The sequence below is a fragment of the Lagenorhynchus albirostris genome, chromosome 2, assembly GCF_949774975.1.
Source record: "Lagenorhynchus albirostris chromosome 2, mLagAlb1.1, whole genome shotgun sequence".
NCBI classification, from domain to species: domain Eukaryota; kingdom Metazoa; phylum Chordata; class Mammalia; order Artiodactyla; family Delphinidae; genus Lagenorhynchus; species Lagenorhynchus albirostris.
Window position 1 is genome coordinate 20,325,594 of NC_083096.1, and position 26,150 is coordinate 20,351,743.

General features: G+C 39.5%; 2 protein-coding genes across 11 annotated transcripts in view; one reads left to right on the plus strand and one right to left on the minus strand.

Moving 5' to 3' along the window:
- MIA3 (MIA SH3 domain ER export factor 3) overlaps positions 1 to 19,401 on the plus strand; it is a 54,121-nt gene extending 34,720 nt beyond the window's left edge. For 2 of the 3 annotated variants that reach the window (XM_060127309.1, XM_060127320.1), the window contains 20 exons: positions 106 to 194; positions 813 to 890; positions 976 to 1,086; positions 2,412 to 2,483; positions 2,663 to 2,767; positions 3,458 to 3,580; positions 3,690 to 3,801; positions 4,937 to 4,992; positions 5,083 to 5,173; positions 5,320 to 5,458; positions 11,218 to 11,319; positions 12,380 to 12,440; positions 12,540 to 12,575; positions 12,653 to 12,720; positions 12,844 to 12,944; positions 13,114 to 13,251; positions 13,963 to 14,031; positions 14,157 to 14,236; positions 16,200 to 16,350; positions 17,365 to 18,389. In XM_060127309.1, coding sequence (XP_059983292.1) covers positions 106 to 194; positions 813 to 890; positions 976 to 1,086; positions 2,412 to 2,483; positions 2,663 to 2,767; positions 3,458 to 3,580; positions 3,690 to 3,801; positions 4,937 to 4,992; positions 5,083 to 5,173; positions 5,320 to 5,458; positions 11,218 to 11,319; positions 12,380 to 12,440; positions 12,540 to 12,575; positions 12,653 to 12,720; positions 12,844 to 12,944; positions 13,114 to 13,251; positions 13,963 to 14,031; positions 14,157 to 14,236; positions 16,200 to 16,350; positions 17,365 to 17,675 — 2,093 coding nt within the window. In that variant the 3' untranslated portion in view covers positions 17,676 to 18,389. Of the gene's footprint in view, positions 1 to 105; positions 195 to 812; positions 891 to 975; positions 1,087 to 2,411; positions 2,484 to 2,662; positions 2,768 to 3,457; positions 3,581 to 3,689; positions 3,802 to 4,936; positions 4,993 to 5,082; positions 5,174 to 5,319; positions 5,459 to 11,217; positions 11,320 to 12,379; positions 12,441 to 12,539; positions 12,576 to 12,652; positions 12,721 to 12,843; positions 12,945 to 13,113; positions 13,252 to 13,962; positions 14,032 to 14,156; positions 14,237 to 16,199; positions 16,351 to 17,364 lie in introns of all 3 variants that reach the window. The other variant, XM_060127298.1, reaches the window with a different exon arrangement.
- Positions 19,402 to 20,182: 781 nt separating this feature from the next.
- Positions 20,183 to 26,150, minus strand: part of AIDA (axin interactor, dorsalization associated) — a 42,489-nt gene continuing 36,521 nt past the window's right edge. Inside the window, exons 8-11 of one of the 8 annotated variants that reach the window (XR_009536309.1) lie at positions 24,086 to 24,208; positions 23,545 to 23,608; positions 22,162 to 22,279; positions 20,183 to 22,049 (exon numbers count right to left, since the gene is read on the minus strand). Coding sequence is in view for 6 of the 8 variants with exons in the window: in XM_060127375.1 (XP_059983358.1) it covers positions 21,953 to 22,049; positions 22,162 to 22,279; positions 24,086 to 24,208 (338 nt within the window). In the remaining 2 variants the exon portion in view is untranslated. The other 7 variants (XM_060127382.1, XM_060127375.1, XM_060127408.1 and 4 more) reach the window with 7 other exon arrangements.

Consider the following 26,150-nt stretch of genomic DNA (forward strand, 5'->3'; position numbering starts at 1 on the left):
AATGCTGAGTTCATTTCCCTCAGAGTGCCAGATAGCATGTCTTTGCTGCTAATGCATTGGGTAATTCAATTTTTGATGATTTTATGGATTTCCCCCCCTTTTCAGTCACTGAACAGCAAATTTCTGAGAAGTTGAAGAATATCATGAAAGAAAATGCAGAGCTTGTACAAAAATTATCAAGTTATGAGCAGAAGGTATTAATTATTCTTTTAGTTTTTTTCCCCCTGTGGTTCCAGCTCGAATTATTTCCTCCTGTCTTATAGTTCAGTTGTTATGGTGGGTTTTTTTGGTTTTTTTTTTTTTTCGGTACGCGGGCCTCTCACTGCTCTGGCCTCTCCCATTGTGGAGCACAGGTTCTGGACGCGCAGGCTCAGCGGCCATGGCTCACGGGCCCAGCCACTCCATGGCATGTGGGATCTTCCCGGACCGGGGCACAAACCCATGTCCCCTGCATCAGCAGGCGGACTCTCAACCACTGCGCCACCAGGGAAGTCCTGTTATGGTGTTTTTAAATCATATTAAAAAAAATTTTTTTTATCTCCTACAAACTGTCCAAATGTGAAGTAGTCATCATATGTGTAAAGTACTGCTTTCTTCTCTGAGGGATCTCCTATTTGGAGATAAGTTTTTTTTTTTTTCTTTTGGCTGTATGGCCCGACATGTGGGTTCTTCCCAGACCAGGGATCGAACCTGTGCCCCCTGCAGTGGAAGTGTGGAGTCTTAACCACTGAACCACCGGGGAAGTCCTGGAGATAAGTTTTGGTAGCACTATAATTTATGTTTCTAAATTTTGAATGCTTTATTTTATTTAGATCAAGGAATCAAAGAAACATGTTCAAGAAACCAAGAAACAAAACATGATTCTCTCTGACGAAGCAATTAGATTTAAGGTAAAAATCCCTTCTCTTTTTGAGATTGCATTCTAAAGACAAAAGAAAAATAATGAGTAATTATTATTAATACCTTTTTTTGTAGGATAAAATCAAGAATCTTGAAGAAACTAATGAAATTCTGGGTGACAGAGCTAAAAGTTTGCGTGCTATGTTAGAATCTGAGAGAGAACAGAATGCGAAGAATCAGGACTTGGTAAGAGTTTTGCTGTTAACTGTTACTGTAAATTGGCTTTTCAACTATTTTGTAGGTTGGATGAGATGAACTCTGCATTTTCCCATGCTTTAACTCAAATAACATTGGGAGTCAGGGAAGTTGAACCTACTTCTATGCATTTTCGTGGAATTTTAAATGCTAATACCCCAAGTTATTAATTTTACAGGCCTCAGAAGTATTTTTGTCCTCAGCCCTGGGTAATTTTCATATTGGTTGGCTCTGCCCTTTGAAACATGTAGAGCAAATAAGAAATAGTTGCCCCTTTGAGTGGTCTTAGTACTTTGTTTTGATTTGTTTTTGCATGGTTCTTTTCTAAAAATAAACTTTAAATGCTAGAACAGTTTTTTGTTTTATTTTTTTAATTTATCTTTGGCTGAGTTGGGTCTTCATTTCTGCGCCCGGGCTTTCTCTAGCTGCGGCGAGCGGGGGCTACCCTTCGTTGTGTTGCGTGAGCTTCTCAGTGCTGTGGCTTCTCTTGTTGCGGAGCATGGGCTCTAGGTGCTCAGGCTTCAGTAGTTGTGCCGCACGGGCTTAGTTGCTCCGCAGAATGCAGGATCTTCTTGGACAAGGGCTCGAACCTGTGTCCCCTGCATTGGCAGGCAGATTCTTAACCACTGCACCACCAGGGAAGTCCCTAGAACAGTTTTTGAATTATATAAAAGTTGGAAAGATAGTAGAGAGGGTTCCCGTATATTGCACACCCAGTTAAGCTTGATCACCTGGCTGAGGTAGTATTTGCCAGGTTTCTCTGCTATAAAGTTACCCTTTTTCCATCCTCTGCATATTGTACTCTTTGGAAGGAAGTTACTGTGCACAACCCACAGTTAAAGAGTGAAGAGTTATGCTCCACCTCCTTGACATATTCCTTGATAAGTTTTGGAATTCTGTATCTGAGATTTGGCTCTTCCCCCTCAAGTCCAGCCATTTTTAGTTTAGCAAGAGAATTTTTAAGTGACCTTGGGATTTTTTTCTCTACCACTAGGAAAAATCATTGATTTGAACTGGTTTACTTGAATTTTTTTTCATTTTCTTTCCTTTGACTTTTTTGTCTCATCATGTACCACATTATTTCATAACTAGGAAAGTTGTGGATGGTATGAAATATTTATGTCTTCAGTATTTTCTTTCCTCATGTCTTTACATTGTTGACTTTTCTCCTAGGCCAAGACTGGATCATCTGCTTTTACCTGCTATCTAGGGGATGGCTCTGCGATGTGTTTTGTTAATGTTTCTTCTTTTTATCATATATCCCAGTGTTTCTACTGAAATTCTAATACATTTTTGTGTTCTTTTTCCCATGGCAGATATCAGAAAACAAGAAATCTGTAGAGAAGTTAAAAGATGTTATTTCAATGAATGCCTCAGAATTTTCAGAGGTAAAGCTCTGTACAATTCCTGCAAGATACATTAATGTGATGTCTTAGTATTTTGAGGAGCAAACATTTGATGTGTGCTAGAAAATGCAAAAGACAAAAACCGTATGTCTAATTGGGAAAGTAACTTTTTATGTGTTTTTCTTTGGAATTATTGCATTAATAGAAGTGTTTTGCATTAGGTTCAAATTGCCCTTAATGAAGCTAAACTTAGTGAAGAGAAAGTGAAGTCTGAATGCCATCGGGTTCAAGAAGAAAATGCTAGACTTAAGAAGAAGAAGGAGCAGGTAAAGGAAAGTTAACATCATAGATTATGTAACTAGGAAACCAGATATCATTACCGCTTGAATATCTTTTCTTGGATATGGTTTTTAAGGAAATGAAGTACGTATGCAGGATTCAATTTTTAGATATGCAGAGTTTAAACTGCGCTCCCCAAATTGAGCGCATGTGTACATTCTCCATCTGTTCTAGGTTTTCTGTTCTTTTGTACAATTCCTTGCAGCTATCAGAATGTTTAGTCTTTGTCTCATCCAGCACCAGCCAAATATTAACTTGAATAGCCTCAAGAGGGCGATGGACTTGCTTCTTAGACCCAAAGAATTAGGTATTTATTACCCTCCTTTGAGCAGTTACTGTTTCTCTGACCAAGGGACGGTTACATGATCTGGAGTCTGGGCTTGGTAGGCAGGGAGACGTGCCCTTTTATTCCTACTGGAAGTGAATTATTTGAACTGGCTGCAATATTCTGAAGGATGCGATACACCAGATCAGTGTCCTTGACAGCTCTTAGGTTCTCATTGCAGTTCTGAGGGATGGAGTCACTCTCCATCCCTTAACCAAGGCCATAGTATAGTCCCTAATGACGAGCCAAGGAGAAGCATGGCTCCCTGCTTCCCTGGCTCATTTTTTGTGGTCTTGCTGTCTCCAGTGAAAAAGCCATAACGTTTAGAAATTGATGTGTTTTAACTTTGCAGTTGCAGCAAGAAATCAAAGACTGGAGTAAATCACATGCTGAGCTCAGTGAACAAATCAGATCATTTGAGAAGTCTCAGAAAGATTTGGAAGTGGTTCTCACTCACAAAGATGATAATATTAATGTGAGTTCATTCTCCTGAATACGTGCTTAATTCTCATGAATTCTCATGAATCTGGGTAATTGAAATTGAGAGGCTCTTTCTAATAAATATTCTTTTGCTTCTTTTCTAGGCTTTGACTAATTGCATTACACAGTTGAATCAGTTAGATTGTGAATCTGAATCTGAGGGTCAAAATAAAGGAGGAAATGAATCAGATGAATTAGCAAATGGAGAAGTGGGAGGTAAGATTGGTTTCAGGCAGATTGGACCTCTTTTTGCCTCCTAGTCTCTAAGTACACTGTTGCTTTTTTCAGCGGTCTGAATTTCCTCTTTAAGGTTAAAGCTGTAGACGCCTGTCACTGAATTTGTACAGTTGGCCCTCTGAATCTGTGCGTTCACATCCGTGGATTCACCCAACTGCAGGTTGAAAATATTTGGAGAAAAAAAATTCCAGATAGTTCAAAAAAGCAAAACTTTATTTTGCTGCGTGCCAGCAGCTGTGTACATAACATTTACATTGTTTAAGGTATTATAAGTAACTTAGAGATGAAGTATGTGGGAAGATGTGTGTAGGTTATGTGCAAATGCTGTGCTATTTTATATAAGGGACTTGAGCATCCACGGATTTTGGTTTCCTGTGGGGGGTGGGGGAGGGGGTCCTGGAGCCAATCTCTTGTGGATACCGAGGGATGACGATACAGGTCTGTATGCGTTGGGCAGAGGTGGGTTGCTGGTTTGTGGTACAGCAGTAGGTATGCACTGGAGCCAGAGCAGCATCAGTCCTGTCTCCCAGCTCTGTGTACTGAACAGTCCTCAGTAGGAGAAACTTCTTTCTGAACTTCATGCTTTTATCATTTCTGTAGTTCTGTGGTTTTAGGGCCACAACCAATTTCAAAAGTACCGAGTGGTTGGAGCCGTAAACTTAACTAAGCAGTTAGAGTGGAGGCTAAAGGGAAAGAGTGTTTACTGATGAGAGAAATGTTTGTAGACACTCTATCTCAAGTTGGAGATTGTTCACATTGTGGGTGTTTTAACCTACACCTGGTAGCAGATTCAAGGGGAGAGCAGAGGAATGAGTCTTTCTAAATAAGATATTTGACTGGGGGCAGGTAGATCTGAGAGAGAAGAAAGAGCTTTACTTCACATATCCCTTCTTGCTCAAGTACAGCATGGATAATATTTTTATTGTACAAACTGGGAATTCTTTTTTTCAACCTAAGTTTGCACATCTCTTAAAAGTCAAATAGCTGAATCAGTTCTTTTCGTTAGTTTGTTTTTTCATTGAATGTTTGAACATGATAATTGTTTGGGGGAAATTAAGAAAATATAGTTAAACAGCAAGGAAGGAAAGAGCACTGAAATCCTTTTGTTTCTTAGGTGACCGGAGTGAGAAGGTGAAAAAGCAGATTAAGCAGATGATGGACATTTCTCGGGTATAATCCTTTTTATAGAGTACTATAAGTGCCTGTGAATTCTTACTATGCCTCACTTTTAAGACTGTTTCTCTCTTCTGCAAATTTTAGACACAGACTGCAATATCAGTAGTTGAAGAGGATCTAAAACTTTTACAATTTAAACTTAGAGCCTCCATGTCCACTAAATGTAACCTGGAAGGTAGGTTGCTTCTTGAAAAGAAATTGCCACTTGAAAAATAAAGAGTGGCTTCCTGTTTCCGTGTTCTCACCCCCCTTAACTCTGGCCTCCTCAGTAAGTTCTCCAGTTCTTGTGCACACAAAGCTCTAATGTTTTATCCCTTACAGACCAAATAAAGAAATTAGAGGAGGATCGCAATTCCCTGCAGTCTGCCAAAGCTGTACTGGAAGATGAATGCAAAACACTGAGGCAGAAAGTGGAGATTCTGAATGAGCTCTATCAGCAGAAGGAGATGGCGCTGCAAAAGTAAGGTTTTCGTGGTTCATTGTTAACAATATTGTCATCTAGCTAAATGTCTGTACTACTATAGATAATCTTGTCTTTTTTAAAGACTGTTTATAGTTTTTTCTGCCTATAATTAGTATAGATTTGTCTTTCTTCCTTTCTGCCTTGTTTCCCATAACTTGCAATTTTTTTTTCCATTTTAACTAATTGTCAGCAATTATTGCCTGTAATTTACTTGAAGCATAGTAGTTATGCTACTATAGTAGCATAATGGTAGTAGTAGTAGTAGTAGTAGTTATGATACCCCATAGTAGTTATGCTACTAACTAACAGGTACTAAGAGTTGCTGTTCTGGAAGTGCTTCTTTTGACGATTCATACCCTTTCTGAGGCTCCACCACTTACTCCACTTTTCTTTTGCTGTTGTTAGTTATATCATTCTGATTTGTCTTGCATTTGTTCTACTAGTTTTTAACATAGCCTTTAAAAATCCTGAGTGATTTGTATGACATGATTTTAAATAGAATAAATACTTCAAAAGGAGTACTTAGTTACTGACAGTATTGTAAGTTTGGACTTAATATAGTCAATATTCAGACTATACATGTATAATATGTAATTGTGGCAAGGTTGTTGGGAGTTCGGGATATAGAAATGCTTGTTTCATCCTCAGAGCAACTTATGAGATAGGTACAATTATTATTTGTATATTAAGTATAGGAGGCTGAGGCTCAGAGAGACTAAGTAACTTACCCAGTATCACATCATAGTGAAGCAGGGCCTTGTACTAGGTTTTTCTGACTCTATAGCACATGCCCCTAACTTTTTAACTGCATGTGTTCTCAATGACAACCATATGGAAACCATAAAAAAAAAAAAAAAAAGAAATACCTGTTTCATGTGTACGTTTAGGTATTAATCTTTTGAAATATACATCTCAAATTTGGAGTTAGATATCTTTTGAAAGATATACTTTCATAGTTCCAGTTTTCTCCACCAAAAATACCTGAATCCTCTAAAATAGTTTATTGGTGGCGGTTGCGATTTGTGTTTGCTCCTATACTTCACTCTTTGGCATTTATAGCGGTCTATGAGGAGGCTTATTTTGCTAAGCAAATTTAATCTTTTTCATATGCTTAGGTTGCTATTGCCAGATGCCATTAAACATTGGAACCATACCACTAACTTTTTCTCTAATTCTTTGCTCACCAAGAAATTAGTTTAGATTTTCCAAGTTTTATTCAGGCTAGCTCTAAATACCTGACTTGCTTCAGATAAATATTTCCCATTTCATTATTTATTATTATTTTTTAAAAAGCACTTCTCTGGCGACTTCCCTGGTGGCTCAGTGGATAAGACTCTGCACTCCCAGTGCACGGGGCCTGGGTTCGACCCCTGGTCAGGGAACTAGATCCCACATGCATGCCACAACTAAGAGTTCGCATGCCACAACTGAGGAGCCTGTGAGCCACAACTAAGGAGCCCGCGAGCTACAACTAAGACCCCACGCAGCCAAATAAATAAATAAATAAATATTGGGGGGAAAAAAGGCACTTCCCTGCCACCAGTAGTCATCTGAATCACCTAAATGGCAATTGTCTTTCTTTATGATATAGTCAGTGTGGCAATATTTTATTCAATTCCTCCAGCATCCATTCAGTCACCATGTCCGGGCACAAATTGCTTGCACTTCATCCCCAAAGCCACTGTGTGTGCTCAGGCCCAAGTCATCTTTTCTGCCAGCCCTTAACTAATCACCTATCTCCAGTTTCTCTTTCTTAAACCTCTTCTTCCAAGTCTACAGCTGCTAGAAGGAACTTTCTAAAATACAAGTCCTTGTATATCATCATGTGGTTTAAAATCTGTCGAGGAGGCCCCCCCATTCCCTTCAGGGTCAATTTCCGACTGTTTGGCAAGCACACAGGGCCCCTCAGCTGTCCTGAGCTGCCTCTCCAGGTGCATCTCCTGCAGCTCCTTCTGATGCAGCCTGACCTGACCACAGTTCCTTCATGCCACTCTGAGCTTCTGTGTAGTTATGCATGCTGCTTTTTCTGTAGTAAAAATGTCCTTTTACATTATTTCCACCTGGCAATCTCCTGCCTACTCAAATGTTTATGTTCCTTAAAATCTTTCTAGAGTGAGTTGTGGCATAAATAAATAGGTGAGTACTCATTTTTTCCTTACAATGTAATTCCTAAATGTATATTTAGGTTTAAATTTACATATTGGTATTTGCTTTCTATTTGATGGCCTGTTCTGTGTTCCTTTTTCTCTTCTTTCTGTCTTTTGGATTATTGGAATATTTTTAATAATTCTGTTTTTCCCCTGTGTAAGCTTGGTAGTTATTGGTTGCTTTACTTGTCTTCATATACTTACCCTAAAGACCACAGCATGTATCCTGGACTTAGTCAATAGATTTACCTCTTTCTGGGCTTTAACTCCCTCCTGAGTTAAGATGCTCCTGCATCTTTAACTCTTTGTGTACTTAAACTCCACAAGATGTTTTTATTGTCTATTACAGTGCTTCCCGGCCAATATTCACTTGATTTACACACATATTTATACAGGCATACCTGGTTTTATTGCACTTTGCTTTATTGCGCTTTGCAGATACTGCATTTCTTACACATTGAAGGTTCGTGGCCACCCTGTGTCAAGCAAGTCTTTCGGCACCATTTTTCCAACAGCATTTGCTCACTTTGTGTCTCTCACATTTTGGTAATTCTCGCAGTATTTCAAACTTTTTGATTATTATATTTGTTATGGTGATCTGTGATCAGTGATCTTCAATGTTACTTTAAAGATTATGAAGGCTCAGACGATGGTTAGCATATTTCAGCAGTAAAGTATTTGATAGTTAAGGCTTATATGTTGTTTTTCAGACACAATGCTATTGCACACTTTATAATAGACTACAGTATAGTGTAAACATAACTTTTACATGCACTGGGAAACCAGAAAATTCCGAAACTCACTTTCTTTCTCCGCTTTATTGTGGTGGTCTGAAACTGAACCTTCAATATCTCTGAGGTCTGCCTGTAGTTCCTGTAGTTCTTTATCCTCTCCTACACCTTTGGTCTTCCATTTGGGATCACTTTCATTCTACTTGAAGAATGTCCTTTACTGACGGATTTCATCACCTTATCTTTGTGTGAAAACGTCTTTATTTTGACTTCATTTTTTAAGGATATTCTTCTGGCTCTGGGATTTTTGCAGTTATTTAATTCCAGCACTTTAAAGATAACCAGTTAGTTTCTGGTTTTGAAGTTTAAGGAATCCAGTGTCACTCTTATTTTCCCTGTTCGGATGTCTCACCCCTGCTGTTGCTGCCTTTAAAAGCTCGCTTTCAGTTTTTCAGCAGTTTTATTGGGCGGTGCCTAGGTGTGGATGTTTGGGTTTGGCTTTCTCTTCTCCTTCCCCTCCCCTTCCCTAACTATTTTGCATTTATGCTGTTTGAGGTCATCAGCACCTCCTGAATTTTGGGGTCTTTCTCCATATGTTGATTCTGCCTCATTCTCTCTTCTTCTGAGATTACATTTAAACCTTTTTAAAAATAATTTCCCCTATGTCTGCTACATTCTTACCTATATTTGCTTCATTCTGGATTTTTTTCTGACCTGTCTTCCAGTGTGCTAACATCTCACTTCAGTTATCAAATCTGCTACTAAAATCATTCATTGAGTTCTTAATTCCAGTTACTGTGTTTCAGTTTTATAGTTTCTAATCCTTTGCTGAAATTTGTAATCTTGACTTTCGCGTCCATGAATATATAAGGCACGCGTGATAATTCCATTATGTGGATCCTCGATGGGTCATTCCTCTTGTCTTTTAGATTTTAATCACAGTGTCTTGTGGGTGTTAGACAGTGCCTAGACAGTTTTGATTGAGTGGCAAACACTGTAGAGGGAATTGGAGGCCTAGAATGGTGTTGTTTTCCTAGAGAAAAGATTTGAGTTTATTTCTAGCAGGTGGTCATTATTTTAATCCAGTCAGCAATAGAGGTCATTCAAAAATGGCTTAGTTCCGGACTTCCTGGTGGCACAGTGGTTAAGAATCCACCTGTCAATGCAGGGGACACAGGTTCGAGCCCTGGTCTGGGAAGATCCCACATGCCGCAGAGCAACTAAGCCCGTGCGCCACAACTACTGAGCCTGTGAGCCACAACTACTGAGCCCGCATGCTACAACTACTGAAGCCAGCATGCCTAGAGTCTGTGCTTCACAACAAGAGAAGCCACTGCAGTGAGAAGCCTGCACACCTCAACAAAGAGCAGCCCCTGCTCACCACAAGTAGAGAAAGCCTGCATGCAGCAACGAAGACCCAACACAGTCAAAAAAAAAAAAAAAAAGGTCTTAGTTCCTTCAAAGGACACTGCATTGCTCATTTGGTACTCCAAGTACTCTTTCTAGCCTCAACCTAAAGCCCAGGGCTTTTACTAGGGTCCCTCTCAGTGGTAGCCCTGAGCTCCACTTCATTTTCTATGATCCAGGAATATTTTGAAAACTCTATTCAGTAGCCTCCTTATATCTCTACATTGTCTTAAGTGCATGGGTGAACCTAGGGGAAAAGTGGCTTCAGATGCCAGGCTTATTTGTAATTCTGAGATTCCTTTTTTTTTTTTTTTTTTACTAGATCTTGGCCTCATATATTAGCTTACTAGCTAATATATTAGCTCTCTGATGCTTTCAAGCATGTTCTTTATATTTTTGTCGAATGTTCTATTTATTTTCAGTGTTCTCAGACTAACTCATTCATTCCTGGAAGCAAAATTCTCTCTGATCTTTTTTCAAGACCCAGTTTTCTCACATCTCTTCCTGAGTTAGGGATTGTTCTGTTGTTAGGTACATCGTTTACACATTAAACTGCAAACCCAGTGTAGGGATAGTACTTTGCCCTTATTTTTATCTTTAGCATCTTACTAGGTAAAGCATGTTATAGCTATTCATAAGACATATGCTGAGTATTGAATGGACAATTACAAAAGAATATACAACCCTTTTTCTCTTTGATTACTAACTGTTTTTACTATAGCTCTTCTGATTATGCTTCTGTTTCATAGAAATTGTCTCAGGTTTCTTTTGAATCAGAACTATGGTCAAAGAAGTACAAGGGTAACAAGAAAATAGCATTTTAAAGCCATGTTGCTACCATTGCAATCTCTGTTATAGTAGATTGATATCTTGAGCTCCAAGGTTAGTAGGTTAAAACCAGTTTCCAGTAGATGATACTCTGATTATGGGACAGCTTAGATTCTTTTTCTATCCAGTAGACATGGCCAATTCTAAGACTTTTCTCTTTCCTTTAATCATAATTCTATTGAAATAGGCAGTAGGAGTCCCACATCTGAAGTGTGGAATTAATCTATGGTTAATTCCACAATTAGAAGACGTTCTAAAAGGCTTTTTGGGGGCTAATTATCATGGTACCAGTCTTGGGTTGAAAAATAATCCTTCCAAGATTGAAGTAAGAGAAGTAATTACAGGTCTTTCCATGGTAGAAATAAGAGCAATAATCATCCCCTGCTCTATCCTAGTAAGTTTAATTGTGTTAGGTTGATCAGCCCTGGCTTCCACATAGAGAATTATGAGAAAAAGTTTTAAAATGCAGGTGATTTGCCAACAGGCCAGAGTCTGATTTTTATCCGTAAGTGGCAGGTTTGAATTCCTTCCTATGACTTGTTTGTATGTGTGTTTTAGAGAGGATGGGAAGTAACAAGGCATTCAGACAGATGGCTGGGAGAGCAAGAGAAACACTTTCATTTGACAACTGATTTTATCTTAGGAAATTGAGTCAAGAAGAGTATGAGCGGCAAGAAAAAGAGCAGCGGCTGTCAGCTGCAGATGAAAAGGCGCTTTTGGCGGCAGAGGAAGTGAAAACTTACAAGTGAGTTCAGCTTCTGAGGAGGGTGTCAGTGGCTGATGAAACTACTGTTGGCTTTAAAAAAAAAACTGTTTCTTTTTACACTGTGTAGAACAAAATGGCACAGAGGCAGAAATAAGTGGTCAAAAGATTTAATTAACATGAGAAAAAATAAATTTTAAGTTAACAAAGGAAAAAGTGTTAAATTCACAGAAATTTCCTTACACCCAATACTGACAAGACTGTAAGGGAAATTGGTTCATGCCAACAGTTCTGAGTGGTTTTATATATCAGAGAAATTCTTTTTGGAAGGCAGTTTGCTGTATGATGTATTTAAAAAAACATTAAAATGATCATGTCGGGGCTTCCCTGGTGGCGCAGTGGTTAAGAATCCACCTGCCAAGGCAGGGGACATAGGTTCAGGTCCTGGTCCGGGAAGATCCCACATGCCACGGAGCAGCTAAGCCCATGTGCCACAACTACTGAGCCTGCGCTTTAGAACCCGCGGGCCACAACTACTGAGCCCACGTGCCACAACTACTGAAGCCCGCACGCCTAGAGCCCGTGCTCCGCAACAAGAGAAGCCACCGCAGTGAGAAGCCCTTGTACTGCAACAAAGACTAACCCCCACTCGCTGCAACTAGAGAAAGCCCGCATGCAGCAAAGACCCAATGCAGCCAAAAATAAAATTAATTAATTTTTAAAAAATGATCATGCCATCTGATAGACTCAGTAATCATAGCTCTGGGAAATTTTCTGTGGATATAATTAAAGGAAGAAAAAGCTTTATGGAGAAAAATATTTATAGTGGGATTGTTTGAGAACATATTGAAGAGAACAGTTAAGGAAATTATAAGGTATCAGTTCAGAATCTCCAGCTATTAAATAATAAGGAAGGAAATTATGCAGTATTAGTTTTGATCACACTGTACTCTTATTACAGCCATGTAGAATGTGTTTTTATACATATGGATGAAGTCTGAAAGGGTACAGCTGTAGCTGTTAGAGTAAAGGGAACATGGCGAGATTGTTTAAAATATTATTCAGTTGTGCTCTAAATGATAAAAGCAAGTTTAATTCTTAGGCGGAGAATTGAAGAAATGGAGGAAGAATTACAGAAAACAGAGCGCTCATTTAAAAACCAGGTAATAATTATACTGCCCTGCAGCAGCAGACTTCTTTGCTTTCTAATACATATTATAATGAATCTCTGAACATATTTTTTTATGTGTTATCTTTTTCAGATTGCTACTCATGAGAAAAAAGCTCACGATAACTGGGTAAGATTTTTTTTTCTTTTCTTTATTTTGTGTGTTGTCTACCACGGCTTATTTTGGATATTTTTTTTCTCCAATAGCTCAAAGCTCGTGCTGCAGAAAGAGCCATAGCTGAAGAGAAAAGAGAAGCTGCCAACTTGAGACACAAGTATGTGATTTTAAAACATATTTTCAGTGTGTTTTAGAGTTTCTAAAGGCTGTGCTGTGTGGTATCCAATAAGGAATTAATTTTCTGTTTCATATTTAAATCCATTCTTTCTCTATATTCAAGATTACTGGAACTAACCCAAAAGATGGCAATGCTGCAAGAAGAACCTGTGATCATAAAACCAATGCCAGGAAGACCCAACACACAAAACCTTCCACGGAGAGGTAGGGAGCACTTTTAAAGGGCTGCAGTCTATTTTTTGGTGGAAAATGTGTTTAAACTACTTTTTATTTCTGAATATGTGTGTAATATTTATGATGCCCTAGAAATAATCCCAAGAATTTAGAAAAAGAAGGTTCACTTAAAGTGGTAATTATTGCCCGTTGTCTTCAGGTCCTCTGAGCCAGAATGGCTCTTTTGGCCCATCTCCTGTGAGTGGTGGAGAATGCTCTCCGCCACTGACAGCAGACCCACCCACAAGACCTCTGTCTGCTACGCTTAACCGAAGAGAGATGCCTCGAAGTGAATTTGGTGAGCATTGACGTGTTACCTTGCAGTAAACTGTTTCAAGAGCTTTTTCCTTCTTCGAGAATTCTGATGCAAGCAGCAGTTGAGAATTTGGGTCTGTCCAATATATAAAGAAGGAGATTTCTTAATTTTGTCTTGGTGGATAGTCTACTTTAGATTTGCTTTAGAACAAAAAGCACTTATTATTATAACAATACTATTTGTCATGTATAAGTGTATGTATAAAACAAATATATAAATATCATTTATTCTTATTGTTTCTTTTCAGATTTTTGCTGTGAAGTATAGGCCTTTATCTTTAAACTTCTGTTGAGTTCTTCTCTTGAATTATATAAAAGTAGCCTTAAAACTATATAATTTATGCAGTGTACATCTGTTTCTCATTAATGTGAAATGCTATAAGTCTGTTTCTAATCATAAATATAATACTTGGTAAGATATGGAAGTCAGATTACATATAGACTGAAAAAACAGCCTATACAATTGCCTGTAGCTTGAAGTACCTGACCAGTGCTATTAACGTGCAGATCTTTCAATCCAAGATAGTTCTTATTTTAATTCTTTAAGTTTGTGCATAAATTGTTAGTGATTTCTCCTCATACGTATTGGGAGACCCGCTTTAAATTTTGCTTTCTGGGTAGAACTGAAACCTGACCTGTCCACAATTGGTTTATTCTGAAAAATTCATGCAAGGGCTGTTATTTCTCTCTCAAGGGTCAGTGGATGGGCCTCTACCTCATCCTCGATGGTCATCTGAGGCATCTGGGAAACCCTCTGCCTCTGGTAAGGGACCTAAGTGTGTTCAAAGAGTCTCAAATTGTGGAGGAGGTGGGTAGAGGACTTTGTATTCTTCTTCACAGAGTATACAAATCAGAATAAGTCTAAATCAGTTCTCTGGCCTCCCACAGATCCAGAATCTGGTGCAGCTCCCATGATGAACAGTAGCTCAAGAAGCTCTTCCCCCTCTAAGGTGATGGATGAGGGCAAGGTAAATTCTGTGGTCATTTTGAGTTGTAATTAGGTATTTCAGGAAAACATCTAACTTTCTCTACAACGCCCTCTCTTTGCCTCATCCATCTCCCTTTTGTGTGTTCTGTTATGTCTATACCATCTCATTTACTTTTTGAAAAAGCAGACTGTTCCCCAAGAGCCTGAAGGCCCTTCAGTTCCCAGCATTATGTCTTTGGCTGAGCATCCAGTAGCACTAAGTACTTGTAGGTTGAACTGGGCTTTTTACTTGGTGTGTTTCTGGAGAGGAGCTGAGGAGCATGACACTAATCTGCTTTGCTTTAAATTGCATGGCAATACTGACCTTACTGTTGACTTGGAAGTGTTGCTGGGTTGCTGAAGTCTGGTTGGTTGGTTGGTTTTCACTCCTTTTTCCTGTTCTGGTTAGGTGATTAATCTCTTTAGAGCATCTGTTGTAGTTAACCTTAAAATGTGAAAAGTCATCACTTCAGTTCTGTATTGTGTGCTTCGGTGTTGAGTGCTCTAAGGCAAATCAGTTCATCATATATTGTGTAAATTCATCATTATTATGTATTTGTTTGGAAGTGTGCTATTTAAGAATATCTTGGGCTTCCCTGGTGGCACAGTGGTTGAGAGTCCGCCTGCCGATGCAGGGGACACGGGTTCGTGCCCCGGTCCGGGAAGATCCCACATGCCGCGGAGCGGCTGGGCCCGTGAGCCATGGCCGCTGAGCCTGTGCGTCTGGAGCCTGTGCTCCGCAACAGGAGAGGCCACAACAGTGAGAGGCCCGCGTACCGCAAAAAAAAAAAAAAAAAAAGAATATCTCTAGTGGTATACCAGGCAAGCCCTATTTTGAATAATCTGAAATTACAGATCAGTAACAGAGGATGTTTGCTATAAGTGAAGTACTGAATAGTGGAAATCTTTAATTACCTGTTGTGCTAGTTCCCAGCAGTAGCCTTAAATTATGTTCACATAAGTGTATTCTCTTGTAACTTGTGTAGCTGCGACAGCTGGTAAGTCCTCTGATTGTACCTCACAGTGCTTTACTGTGTTGACATCAAGATACATATTTTCATTATTGAGAATTTCCAACCCAGCTTCTATAGAGAAGGATTGGTCAGCACCTCGTAATGTGAAGGACGGCATTACTGGTGAATGGGGGTGGATGCTGGAGCTGTGCCTGCTGAACTTGTATATATAACGTTATCTCTGTTGGGAAATACTTGCAAGTTCCAGTACAGGACTCCAGGAATACACATCGCTTGAGAGCTCTTTGTGTCCCAGGGCAGCCTGGCTAAGACCCAAGACCCCTTTGAAGTAGCAGACTGACTTCAAAGAGAGTAGAGCCTCCTCTGATAGCAGGGGCAGAGGAGGAAGAGCACTGGCTTGGAGTCAGGCTGATAGTGGGTTCCAGCCCAGCCTCTTATGTGCTGTGTGACCTTCGGCAAGGTATCTAATACTCTCTGTGCCTCTGTTCCCTCATGTTTAAAGCAAGGTGAGATCTTACAACACATGAAAGGAAATTGAAGGTACTCTGAATATTAGCTCTTCTTACATGTAGAAAATGGATTTTTCATTCCCTTTTGTTCTTTCCACTCTTAATATGGAGAAATGAGCTATTGTGGTGACAGGAGGGAGGGGCTGCCCTAGAAGCAGTTTACTGTGTGTATGGTATGATTGTTAGTTCTTAGTTGGGAATCGCCTCTGTTAATATCCTTTGACAGTCCTCTTGCATCCTCTTCTGTTTGCCCATACGAGCAATAATATGATTATGGTGGAAGTGTTCACTCCTCTGACATTCTTTGAACCCGCCTGAGCTGTCAGTGGGACAGATAGGAGGGGTAGAGTTTTGTTGCCATAGTTCGCTCTTTGGACAAGTGCCTGACATCTGCTTCATTGGGTTTTAGCTTTTACTGGTGTTGGTGCTTTTATCTGTCATATCCAAGCATTTCAGAACTTTCATTACTTCTCCTTTGCAGGTTAATACGGCTGCAAAAGGGCCCCCTCCTTTTCCAGGGGCACCCCTCATGAGCTCCCCCGTGGGAGGCCCTCTACTGCCGCCCATTCGATACGGACCACCTCCTCAACTCTGCGGGCCTTTTGGGCCTCGGCCACTTCCTCCGCCCTTTGGTATGATGATTGAACGGTAGTAATGGACTTGTGAAGTGTATTCATCTTTTCACTCTAATCCTTGATGAAATTTTAACAGTTGCTATGCAGGGCTATGCAATGAAAGGGTAAAGCTGGCTGAGTACATTTGAACTTTTCTGCCAGTTTCTCAGGACACATGGGGTGCTGCATAATCTCCCTGTACTGAGATGGGCAGTAGGTATCTCTTGTAGACAAGGGAAAATGGGCGGTTCATAGAAAGTCAGAAATATTATTTCTGCCTATGTTTCTTGAACATCTCTGGCTACATACTAGGCTCCGTAATGGATGGAATTAATTCTCCTAACTCCAGGAGCTTAAGGTGTCCTGTAGGACACATACATACATTATATACAACATAAAACTTGTAATAACCATAATGGAAGTATAAGCAACGGGTCACAGAGTATAAAAGAAGGCAAGATTAATCCATCACTCCCCACCTTGGGAGTAAATAGGAAGGAAATGTTAAAGAGAAGGTAGAATGTAATAGCTACTAGGTAGAATGTTGCTGAATTTAATTAGGTGGAGCTGGAAGGCCTTTCCCAGCAGGGCAGACACCTTGATTTTGATGGCATATGTAGGTCCATGCTGACTACTGCATGAGTTTTTAATTGATACAGTAACAGTGGAATTTCCCTTATCAAAATTTACTAACAGTGAAGCCCTTATTTCATAATCTATTGTCTTAGTATGATATATAGTACTTCTAAGTACAAATCAAGCTCTTGTGAGATAAAGACAGCAGAATTGTGTTGTCGAAAAAACCACAAGCCAGGTAGAGCCACGTTTAAATCCAGCCTATGTTGCTTCATGGCTGGCTGGCTACAGGCATGTAACTTAAACTTGCTGAGCCTCAGTTTGCCTCATCTATAAAGTGGGGATGCCACCACCTGACTTCCAGGGGTATGAGGAATTAAAGATTAACATACATGGAATCATCTAAATTTAGGTATGTTCATATGTAGTTACATGACTGAATTTTAATTTTTCCAGGTCCTGGTTTGCGTCCACCACTAGGCTTAAGAGAATATGCACCAGGCGTTCCACCAGGAAAACGGGACCTGCCTCTTGACCCTCGAGAATTCTTAGCAGGACACGCACCTTTTAGACCTTTAGGCTCTCTTGGCCCAAGAGAGTACTTTATCCCTGGTACCCGATTACCACCCCCAACCCATGGCCCCCAGGATTATCCACCTTCCCCTGCTGCAAGAGACTCACCGGCTTCCGGCTCCAGAGGTGAGCCCCCGCCTGCCTCTCAGAGCACTAGCCAGGGCTGTTCGCAGGCTTTCAAACAGAGCCCGTAACTGACCTTGGACATTTAGTCTGAGAGAAAGTGGACTGTGCACTGTTCATGACAGTAGAGGATTTTCACTGGCTTCAAAATCCAAAAGTTGATTTTAAAAGGTTTGTTTTTAGAACTAAGCTGCCCTGGCAGTGTGCATTTTTGAGCCAAACAGTTAAAAAATATCATTTCCCCTGCCCCAAAGTAAAAATCACCTTGTAAGCTAGAGCCTCCTTAAAACTTTGAAATGTGCAATAAAGAATACCTGTGTTTTAGTTAATGTAGCATATGTAACTGCTAAATGATTTAGGATGTCGTGAAAAATATGAACATTTCCTGTGGAAATGCTATAAGAACATGTATTTCCATTTATTATCCTATTTTTAGTGTACACCAGTTGAATACAGAGCAACCGTATTTATAAGCTTGATTTTTAAAAAATATCTGGTCGCAACGACTGTTACGCTAAAAATGTTTACTAAAAGATCACTAAACTTTTATCTCCCCTCTTGCTGAAGTTCTTTGTAGTAACAGTTCATAAAAATTTGGTTATTAATATTTCCCAAGTGTCTGTTGATTCATTGTTTTCTCACGAGACTTGTACCATTTTGGAAACATGTAAACTCAAGCTTCCAGAACTGAAGATGGTGACCTGGCAGCACACTTCCCTGGCTCACTGCTCCTGAGTTCAACCTCAAAGTCACCGGGAAGCACCACAACTGATATGTCTTCCTTCTACTTCAGAGAAGTCAGTTCGCCAATTTGGACAGCATTCACGTGCTTTCTGTGGCTCTGCCTGGTTGAGAATGGTTTTCTGAGTATGCGTTTACATGTAGCAAGAATTGTTTGACCTGATATTCTGTTGCTTTTACCGTTCTTGCGTTAGGGTGCATAACAGAAAAATGAAAATGATGTGTCATGACCATAAAAGTAAGAAAATTTCTTTAAAAAACGTAGAGAGTCTGTTATTTCTCCTATACCTTGCCGCTGACTTTCAAGGAATATGGCGAAAAAGGGCAAAGAGTAGGTAATACGATGAGAAAGAATGATTTAGGATTGTGAGGCTTGTAACATGCCCTAGGTCAGCAACCATGGGCTGAACTCAGTTCTTTTTGTTGATTGATCCTATTCCAAAATTCATATTTGAATACTGGCACTTATACTTAAAAATCAGTAAATCTGAGAATCTAGGATTGCATCATACTTGCTATACCCATTACTTGTACCAGGTCTTTTAAACAATGTTTCTAAGAACTAACTCATCAGACACTTTAAACTATAGTAACTTGGTAGCACATTTCAAGAAGTTTAAGATTTCAATTAAATCAGAATTATAAAGGTTGATATTGTTGTTCACGGCTAGATCATACTCTCGCATTCTCTGAAGTTCTGTGATGTAATGATACTACTGAAGTCTGCACCGTGACTTGTCACCATTAGGATATTTAATCCTCTTAGAATACCTTATAAGATAAAGCAAATGCTTCACTGTGAAACAAAATTTTTTCTTTATACTAAACTAAAAGATGCCACTTTAGAAAGATACGGACCGTTGAAAGAAGACAACGCTTCCAAAGTTCATAACGAATACATAAGGAGTTTTTCAGGAAAAGAGAATTCCATCTCTGTGTCCTGTTTATTATCAAGAATAGAAGAAATTTAAGAGGAAAACTCCATAGTTAACAGCATAGGTTATTTTTAACCATGTAAAATAAAAAGATTAAGTCACAAATACAGCTTTTAAGTATATCAATCTCTTTAGGACGTGAAATAATAGTGAAGTTAAGATAAATTTTTTAAATAGTATTTAAATATAGATTACACCAGTTAGGAAGATAATATAGTAGCAAAGGTAAATTAAATCTATTTCAACATCAAATCCTGGAGTCTTTTTCTTTTTCTTTTTTAACCTCTAAAGCCTTTTTGGTGTTTATTCTGCGTTTCATATTGAGTTGTAGAGAACTGCCACCTGTGGCTTAGCCGAGCGGCCCCAGACTTGCCGTCCCTGCCGCCTCTCAGAGCCCTCTGTTTGCACCCCTTTGGCAGCCCAGCCCAGGCAAGCTGCCAATTTGGAGAGGGTGTGGGGGGCATCACCCTGAGTCACATCAGCCCCAACTGGCTTGAAAATTACGTCTGTTTCAGAAGTCATCTCCAGCTAACTGACTGTCTTTCTGGGCTTAGTTGCTAAAGTCATCTCAGTTACGGAGCAGCAGCGTTTCAGCCTGGAAGTCTGCTGTGGTTGTGGTTACTATTCAATGGCTGATCTTTTCATCGAAAAGTAAATAATTTGTTGGATGTGGAGTATTCTGCGTCTACTGCTTCGAGACAGTCGCTCGTTTTGTTATTTCATTCAGGTATGAATTACAAAGCTAAGCTAATCAGCCGTGTTCGATTTAAACTTCTTTAACACTGATGAAAGGCATTTGTAGTTCATCTAAACCATACTTTTGTGAATGACAGCAGATGTGACAAACTATCACCTTGATATACATGTCTTATGGTCTATGAGAAAAGAGAAAGAACAATGTATCAGTTTTGCTACATTTTAATGGTAGGTTTTTTAAGGGATTATTTTTAGGTCTTGTCAGCAACATCAAACAAAAGGTACTGAGTACTCCACAGGGTACAGAGCGCTGCCAAGCACCTCAGAAAATGTACGTGACATGGAGAACGTGTGGTTCTTGCCCCCTGAGGAGCTTACAGTCTGGGGCGGGCAGGGCACGGGGCTGACAACTCACAGTCTAAGAGTTGAGTGAACAACAAAGTAATTTATTAAGGCAAATTCCTCATCCCCTCAAGCTACTGTGGATGGAATCATCTGGAATTGAACTAATCAAGAGGGAAGCAAGACTAAATTGGGTTGAGAATTCTTCAGGCTCATATAGTTTTTTAACATCCATCATAGTAAACAGAACTGACCTAACAGACAACTGAAAGTGGAGACTAGATCTCTTGAAGTGCAAGGGCTAGAACTTAATTGTGGTTACTTATTTTAAAAAGCAAACATACTGAACGGTATTGACTAGGCTTATTACACGAGTTTAAAAGTAGGCCAAGTACTGGCACTGCGTTCCCCTCATGCTAGCATTGGTCATTTAAAATAGTGAATATTAAATATGTGGGCTCACACCTAACCCAGAGAATGCCCACCCCAAATCTTAAATGTTCTGTGTATCAAATATCCACCTTGTGTGTTCTATGAAAGTTTTATTTATGCCCCATTATTAAGTCAAAAGAATGTAAATAGTCAAATTATAAAAAGCTAATGACCTGCAATATTTCCATATGGATGAATGTCAGTATATCTACATAGGAAATAAATGGCAATCCTATCTACCTATATAAAAAAAAATAGAATATCTCCAGATTTGCATACTCATCACTACAAGAAGAGGTATGCAGGTTTTAAGGTTTCACAATCAGTTGTCAGAAAAACAGCAGTTATTCCTGCGGTATCTTGTTAGCATCTGACTCAAATTATTTTTAGATTACATGATTTAGAAGACATTATAAACCCACCAAGAATTTGTAATTATTCTGAGATGGTTCCATCACTAACCCCAGAATCACTATCAGAAAGAGTAACGATGTGATGTAGAAAAAAGCTAATCAACATGACTAAAAATATGCTCACTTTCAGAAAAACGATCCAGTCATCTGGAAAAATCACAGCTACCACCTGCGAACACGCCCATATGGGATACTGATTTGGCCAAGGCACACTATTTCTAAGCAGGAGAACCATGAGATCAGGGTGAATCAAGGCCGTCTCTGAGGAGCAGCCTATAAATTTCCAGACTGACTTTGGGCAGCATAATTGGTCCAATTCCTCTCAAAGCAGTCTCATACTGTCCTACCCACATCAACCCAAAGTTTGACATTAACTCAAAAAACCGAAGAGCATATTGGAGCAGAAGTGGACAGGTGTGTAAACTCTAGCACACTCTTATTGCTGTATTAAGTGTGAAGGTGAGCACATGCCACCCACAACAGTGTCGTTCCAGGAAGCAGGGCAGGAATAGTGGCAAATTAGAAAAGAGGCTATTCATTGCACAATTAATAGAAAAGTGAAAATGTTTTAAGATCTACAATTAAGCCTGTATCCAAAGGAGTCTTTTCCATCAGTGACGTGCTGGACTTTGAATTCTGTGCTATAGCTGTGTAATGGACTCACTCTGGCCTGCTGGCCTGGGTACGGCTTGCTTCCTGCCTGTTGAAGGGCGAATGTGCTACACAGAGCTAGGATGGTTTCTACTGAGTGGTAAGATTCACAGAAGTTCCAGGGTATTCATGTCAGGATCATTCCTTGTGCAAAGTTTGATGCAGATGAAGATAAAGTGGTTTCTTGGTCAATAACTGCAATTTCTTTCTTTTAAAGTCAGTGGGTTTCTTGTATCTGTAACCACAATAGAAAAACCATTGATAACTGATCTATTCCAAGGTTACATATTAAGAAGAGAGAGTAGTCACCGTTAAATTAGTACTAATTCTGAACGTGCATCACTTACAGTTCTATTACAATTGGCCCAGGTTTAATTTCATCCATCTCCATGAAAGCAAAACACTTGGTGCTGGTAAACCTTTTTTTAGGCTTGTAGTGTTTGAATTCAAAGAAAATAGCTGCACCTAAGGAATTAAAGCAAAGCAGATTAGCCACAGACAGCACATTTCTAGTGTCAATAAATTTTCTTTGATCACCAGAAGCCTATGAACAAGCAACAATTGTCATAATTTCACAAAGTAACCTCTGTCAAACAATCTCTCTGATGATACGACTGACTATGGCTGTCACCCCAAAACTCATCTGGACCTGAAGAGAGGGGCATGTCTCCGTATCATCCTATCCTACAGAGTAGAGCAAAACTTCTCGAGCCAGAATGACTCAAGAATGTAAATAAGTTCATTCACAGGTAGAATTATAAAATATTAAGAATAGAAAATACTAAATACTACCAAAAGCCCCCACAGAAGATACTTGTTAAGTATTAACATTACTCATAGAAACGCATTAAGTAGAAAAGGCATGAGAAAGAGTTCATCAAAAAATCCAAACTTAAATAGTTTCTCGAAACAAAAACTCAAAAATTCAGTTTTTTGGAGTTTGGAGTGTGAACAACAGCTGGTTCAGTTTTTAAATGTTAACTGCTTCCTAATACCTTTCTCAGTGTCCAAAGCCCTGTTTTGTTTTTCCTGGAATGACATGTGCTTGTGTGAAGACAGCGCTAAGCAAGACAAGGGCTTAGAGAGCACGCCTATCCCACCCCTCCCCCAGTGAACAAATGGTGATGAAACATGTAGATAGTTTTCTCTCCCCAAAGCCCAACAGATAAGCTCTCTCCCCCTCCCCACAGAGAAAAGCTAAAAACAGAATAATAAATCGCCTCGTCTGTGTAGCCAAAAACAATTAATTTCTAAAGGCAACGAAAGAGACGGAAGGACGTCAGGGTCTCCCTGTTATCTGGCTCCTTATTAACAAAGGCTTAACCAGAGCGGTGCTGGATCTTGCTTTGCTTTTAAAGACAACTAACACATCTAATACTTTCACTGATGACAAAACTCACAAGTGACCAGAAGTTTAACAATGTTCAGAAATGTGTGCGCAGCCCTGGCACCTGGGTCCAAACGGAGCGCTTCACATGTCAAGGAAGGAAAGAAAAGCCAATCACTTAGGAGACAAAGGGATGTGCGTGAGGGAGAGATGGGCGTATTTATTTATTTATTTGCCGAGCCGCGTGGCTTGCGGGATCTTAGTTCCCCGACCAGGGATTGAATCCGGACCCCAGCAATGAAAGTACCAAGTCCTAAGCACTGGACCGCCAGGGAATTCCAGAGATGGGCATATTTAGCATCTGCTACCAACACACACGAAAGGATTACAATTGTTAGGTTACCGGTGACCTCGGTCCCCAGGTGTATGACCCTGCCATGTCCACAAAAGAGTAGCTTCTCTTCTCCCTTCCACGGCAATAACAGAGGCATTTTATTATTTAAAAACCTCATAGATCTTTAAGATAGCAGATCACATTTCTTAGTCTCTTCAGCTATGGAACCCATCTCCTTGTCATCGTGATTGTGTCTGAGGTCTGAATAAATGTGAAAATAAAGTCACATTTGAAAACAGCATTAAAGTCCAAATATGATACCATCATTTTAAGGAAGTTTAAAAAATTTTATTACTCATCTGCATCATCTGTAGATAATATATTTCCTGCATTGCTGGTATGCACAGCTCTATACTTCATGGCATTTATAAGAAAGGACAAAATGTAAAATGAGAATAGCCTAGGAAGATTAACTTAAATGCTTATAAACATAAAGTATACTCATTAGCATTAGTCTCAGTTAAAATGACAGTCACTGTACATAACAGATTCAAAGCTGGAGAATAAAGAGTCACATTCTGAATATAGTTCTACTTTTAGCATCACAAACCTTTGGTTAATTTTTCAACATGCTTCTGGAGCTCAATGTCCACATTAAAATGAACATACGTATCTTCTTTTCTTGAAGCCACGGGAGTATCCTGCACAGGAGTTAAATCTATGCCATTCAGATCTAGAGAGGAAAAAACAGTTTCTGCTTCGAGCCTTCAAATACAAAGACGTAAAAACTGCAAAGGGTTGTGTTTCCTGAAGAGGCAAAAGCCGAGAGGAGATTCTGAGGCCAATAAAGACCCACGTCTGGGGTGAGCAGGTACCTGAAGGCGGCTGGTTTCCAGGGTCATGTGCAGGGCACGGAGTAGAGAGGGTGGGAGACCCCCATGGATAGGAGGAGGAAGCCGCCTTACACATCACAAAATTGGATCCTTCCTAGTTAAGAGGTGTCTTCTGATGACACAGGCCAGTATAGTTTTGTGAATTACATTTGGGGACGTAATATACCACAGTGGTGCTCCTACCCGTTTCCCAACCTTGATCGCGTGCATGACACGGAAAGGCCTATAAATCTAACATTATCAGAATTCCCCTGCTGTATTCAAGTCAGAGGACCAAACAATGGACACGACAGCTGCCAAGGAAACCTTTCCACGAATGAACACTTCTTACATATATTACTTAAATTCTGGTTCCATTTGCTGTAACATAAGCTGATTTACAATAACCAGATGGCACACTATGCATGGTATACTGCTGTAATCTCTGGAGCCAGGAATCATCCAGTTTAATCTAATTCAACACAGACTCATTTAATGACTACTCAGTGTTCATGTATTATTCAACAGACCCATCTTAGGGACCTTAAAGCAAGAGAGTATGTTTGATTACTTCAGTTCTTAAAGATATTTAAATAAAACATGTTTCAGTTCAACCATATGCAAAGGTAACATAATATCTACATTTCATTACATTTTTTTGTATTTTACAGTGTTCGCTCCTGAATGAGAGATGTAGTTTTGTGTAGGGTGTAAATACTTTCCAGTAGACCATGGATTTGAGAACCAGTAACATCAGAAGTTAAAGTATCACAGCATTAGTGCTATGGATCACGGTCTCTCCATGTTAAAACTTTTGCCTGTGGCCAAAATCCTTTTTCTTTTATTTGGTACTAATGAACCCATGGGTCTGAATATTTCTATGATCGGTAAAAGTTCCCTCCATTTAATTTCAGTCCATACCTGTTTGATTTGTCTCAAACTGCAGGTTTATTAACTGTAGACTGGATTAACTGTGCAGTTATTTCTGAATAATAGCATGACAACTTCATCTTCAATCACCCAATAATTACTTTTAAAAGACTGCTGAGTGCTTTACAAATAAAGTGCTGTATAAAATGCTTGGCAACGACAAAACAGTTCAATCACTGTGGTTTCCCTCTTAAACCAATGACCAAAAAAGTTGTTTTCAAGGAAAAAAATGGTTTGCCATTGGATAGAAAAAAACAAATCCTAAGAGTAATCATGCTTAATAATAACGGTAACATAGTTAAGTATAAGAAATACATCACTCGTCTAATGTCCCACAGGATTATGTTCAGGGCACGGATGTTTATGGACTCGTCCTATTTCCCTGTCTCCACTCATGACTAATTGAAGGCCTGATTCTCATCCACCTCTGCACAGCTGTCCTATGTACAAACCTCTCTTGGACAGGAACGAGAGGACCTGAAGCGGAGGCGTGGGAAAACAGAAGAACACTGGGCTTTGCAAAGAAAACCACACACCCTTGGAAGGTGGGGGACATTTTTTAAACCTGTTTTCTGAAGGATGCATCTGCTGTTAAAGACAGTGTGTCTGTCTAGTCAGCACCCTTGACAGAATTTTAAGAATAAAAAGATATACACAAGAAAAAGCTAAAAGCAAATATGAGTGTAAGTTATGGATAGGGAAGTATTTTTAGTAAATCTCTCAGAAATATTTGGTGAGGGAATGATGACCACCTCTTCCCAGGGATTTCGCCTCACTGTAAAATCAACTAAAATAAGTTGTCACAGATATAAAACATCCCCTCCCTCTCCCCACCAAAAAAGTTCCAAATGAGAAGCAACATTATAAAATTCC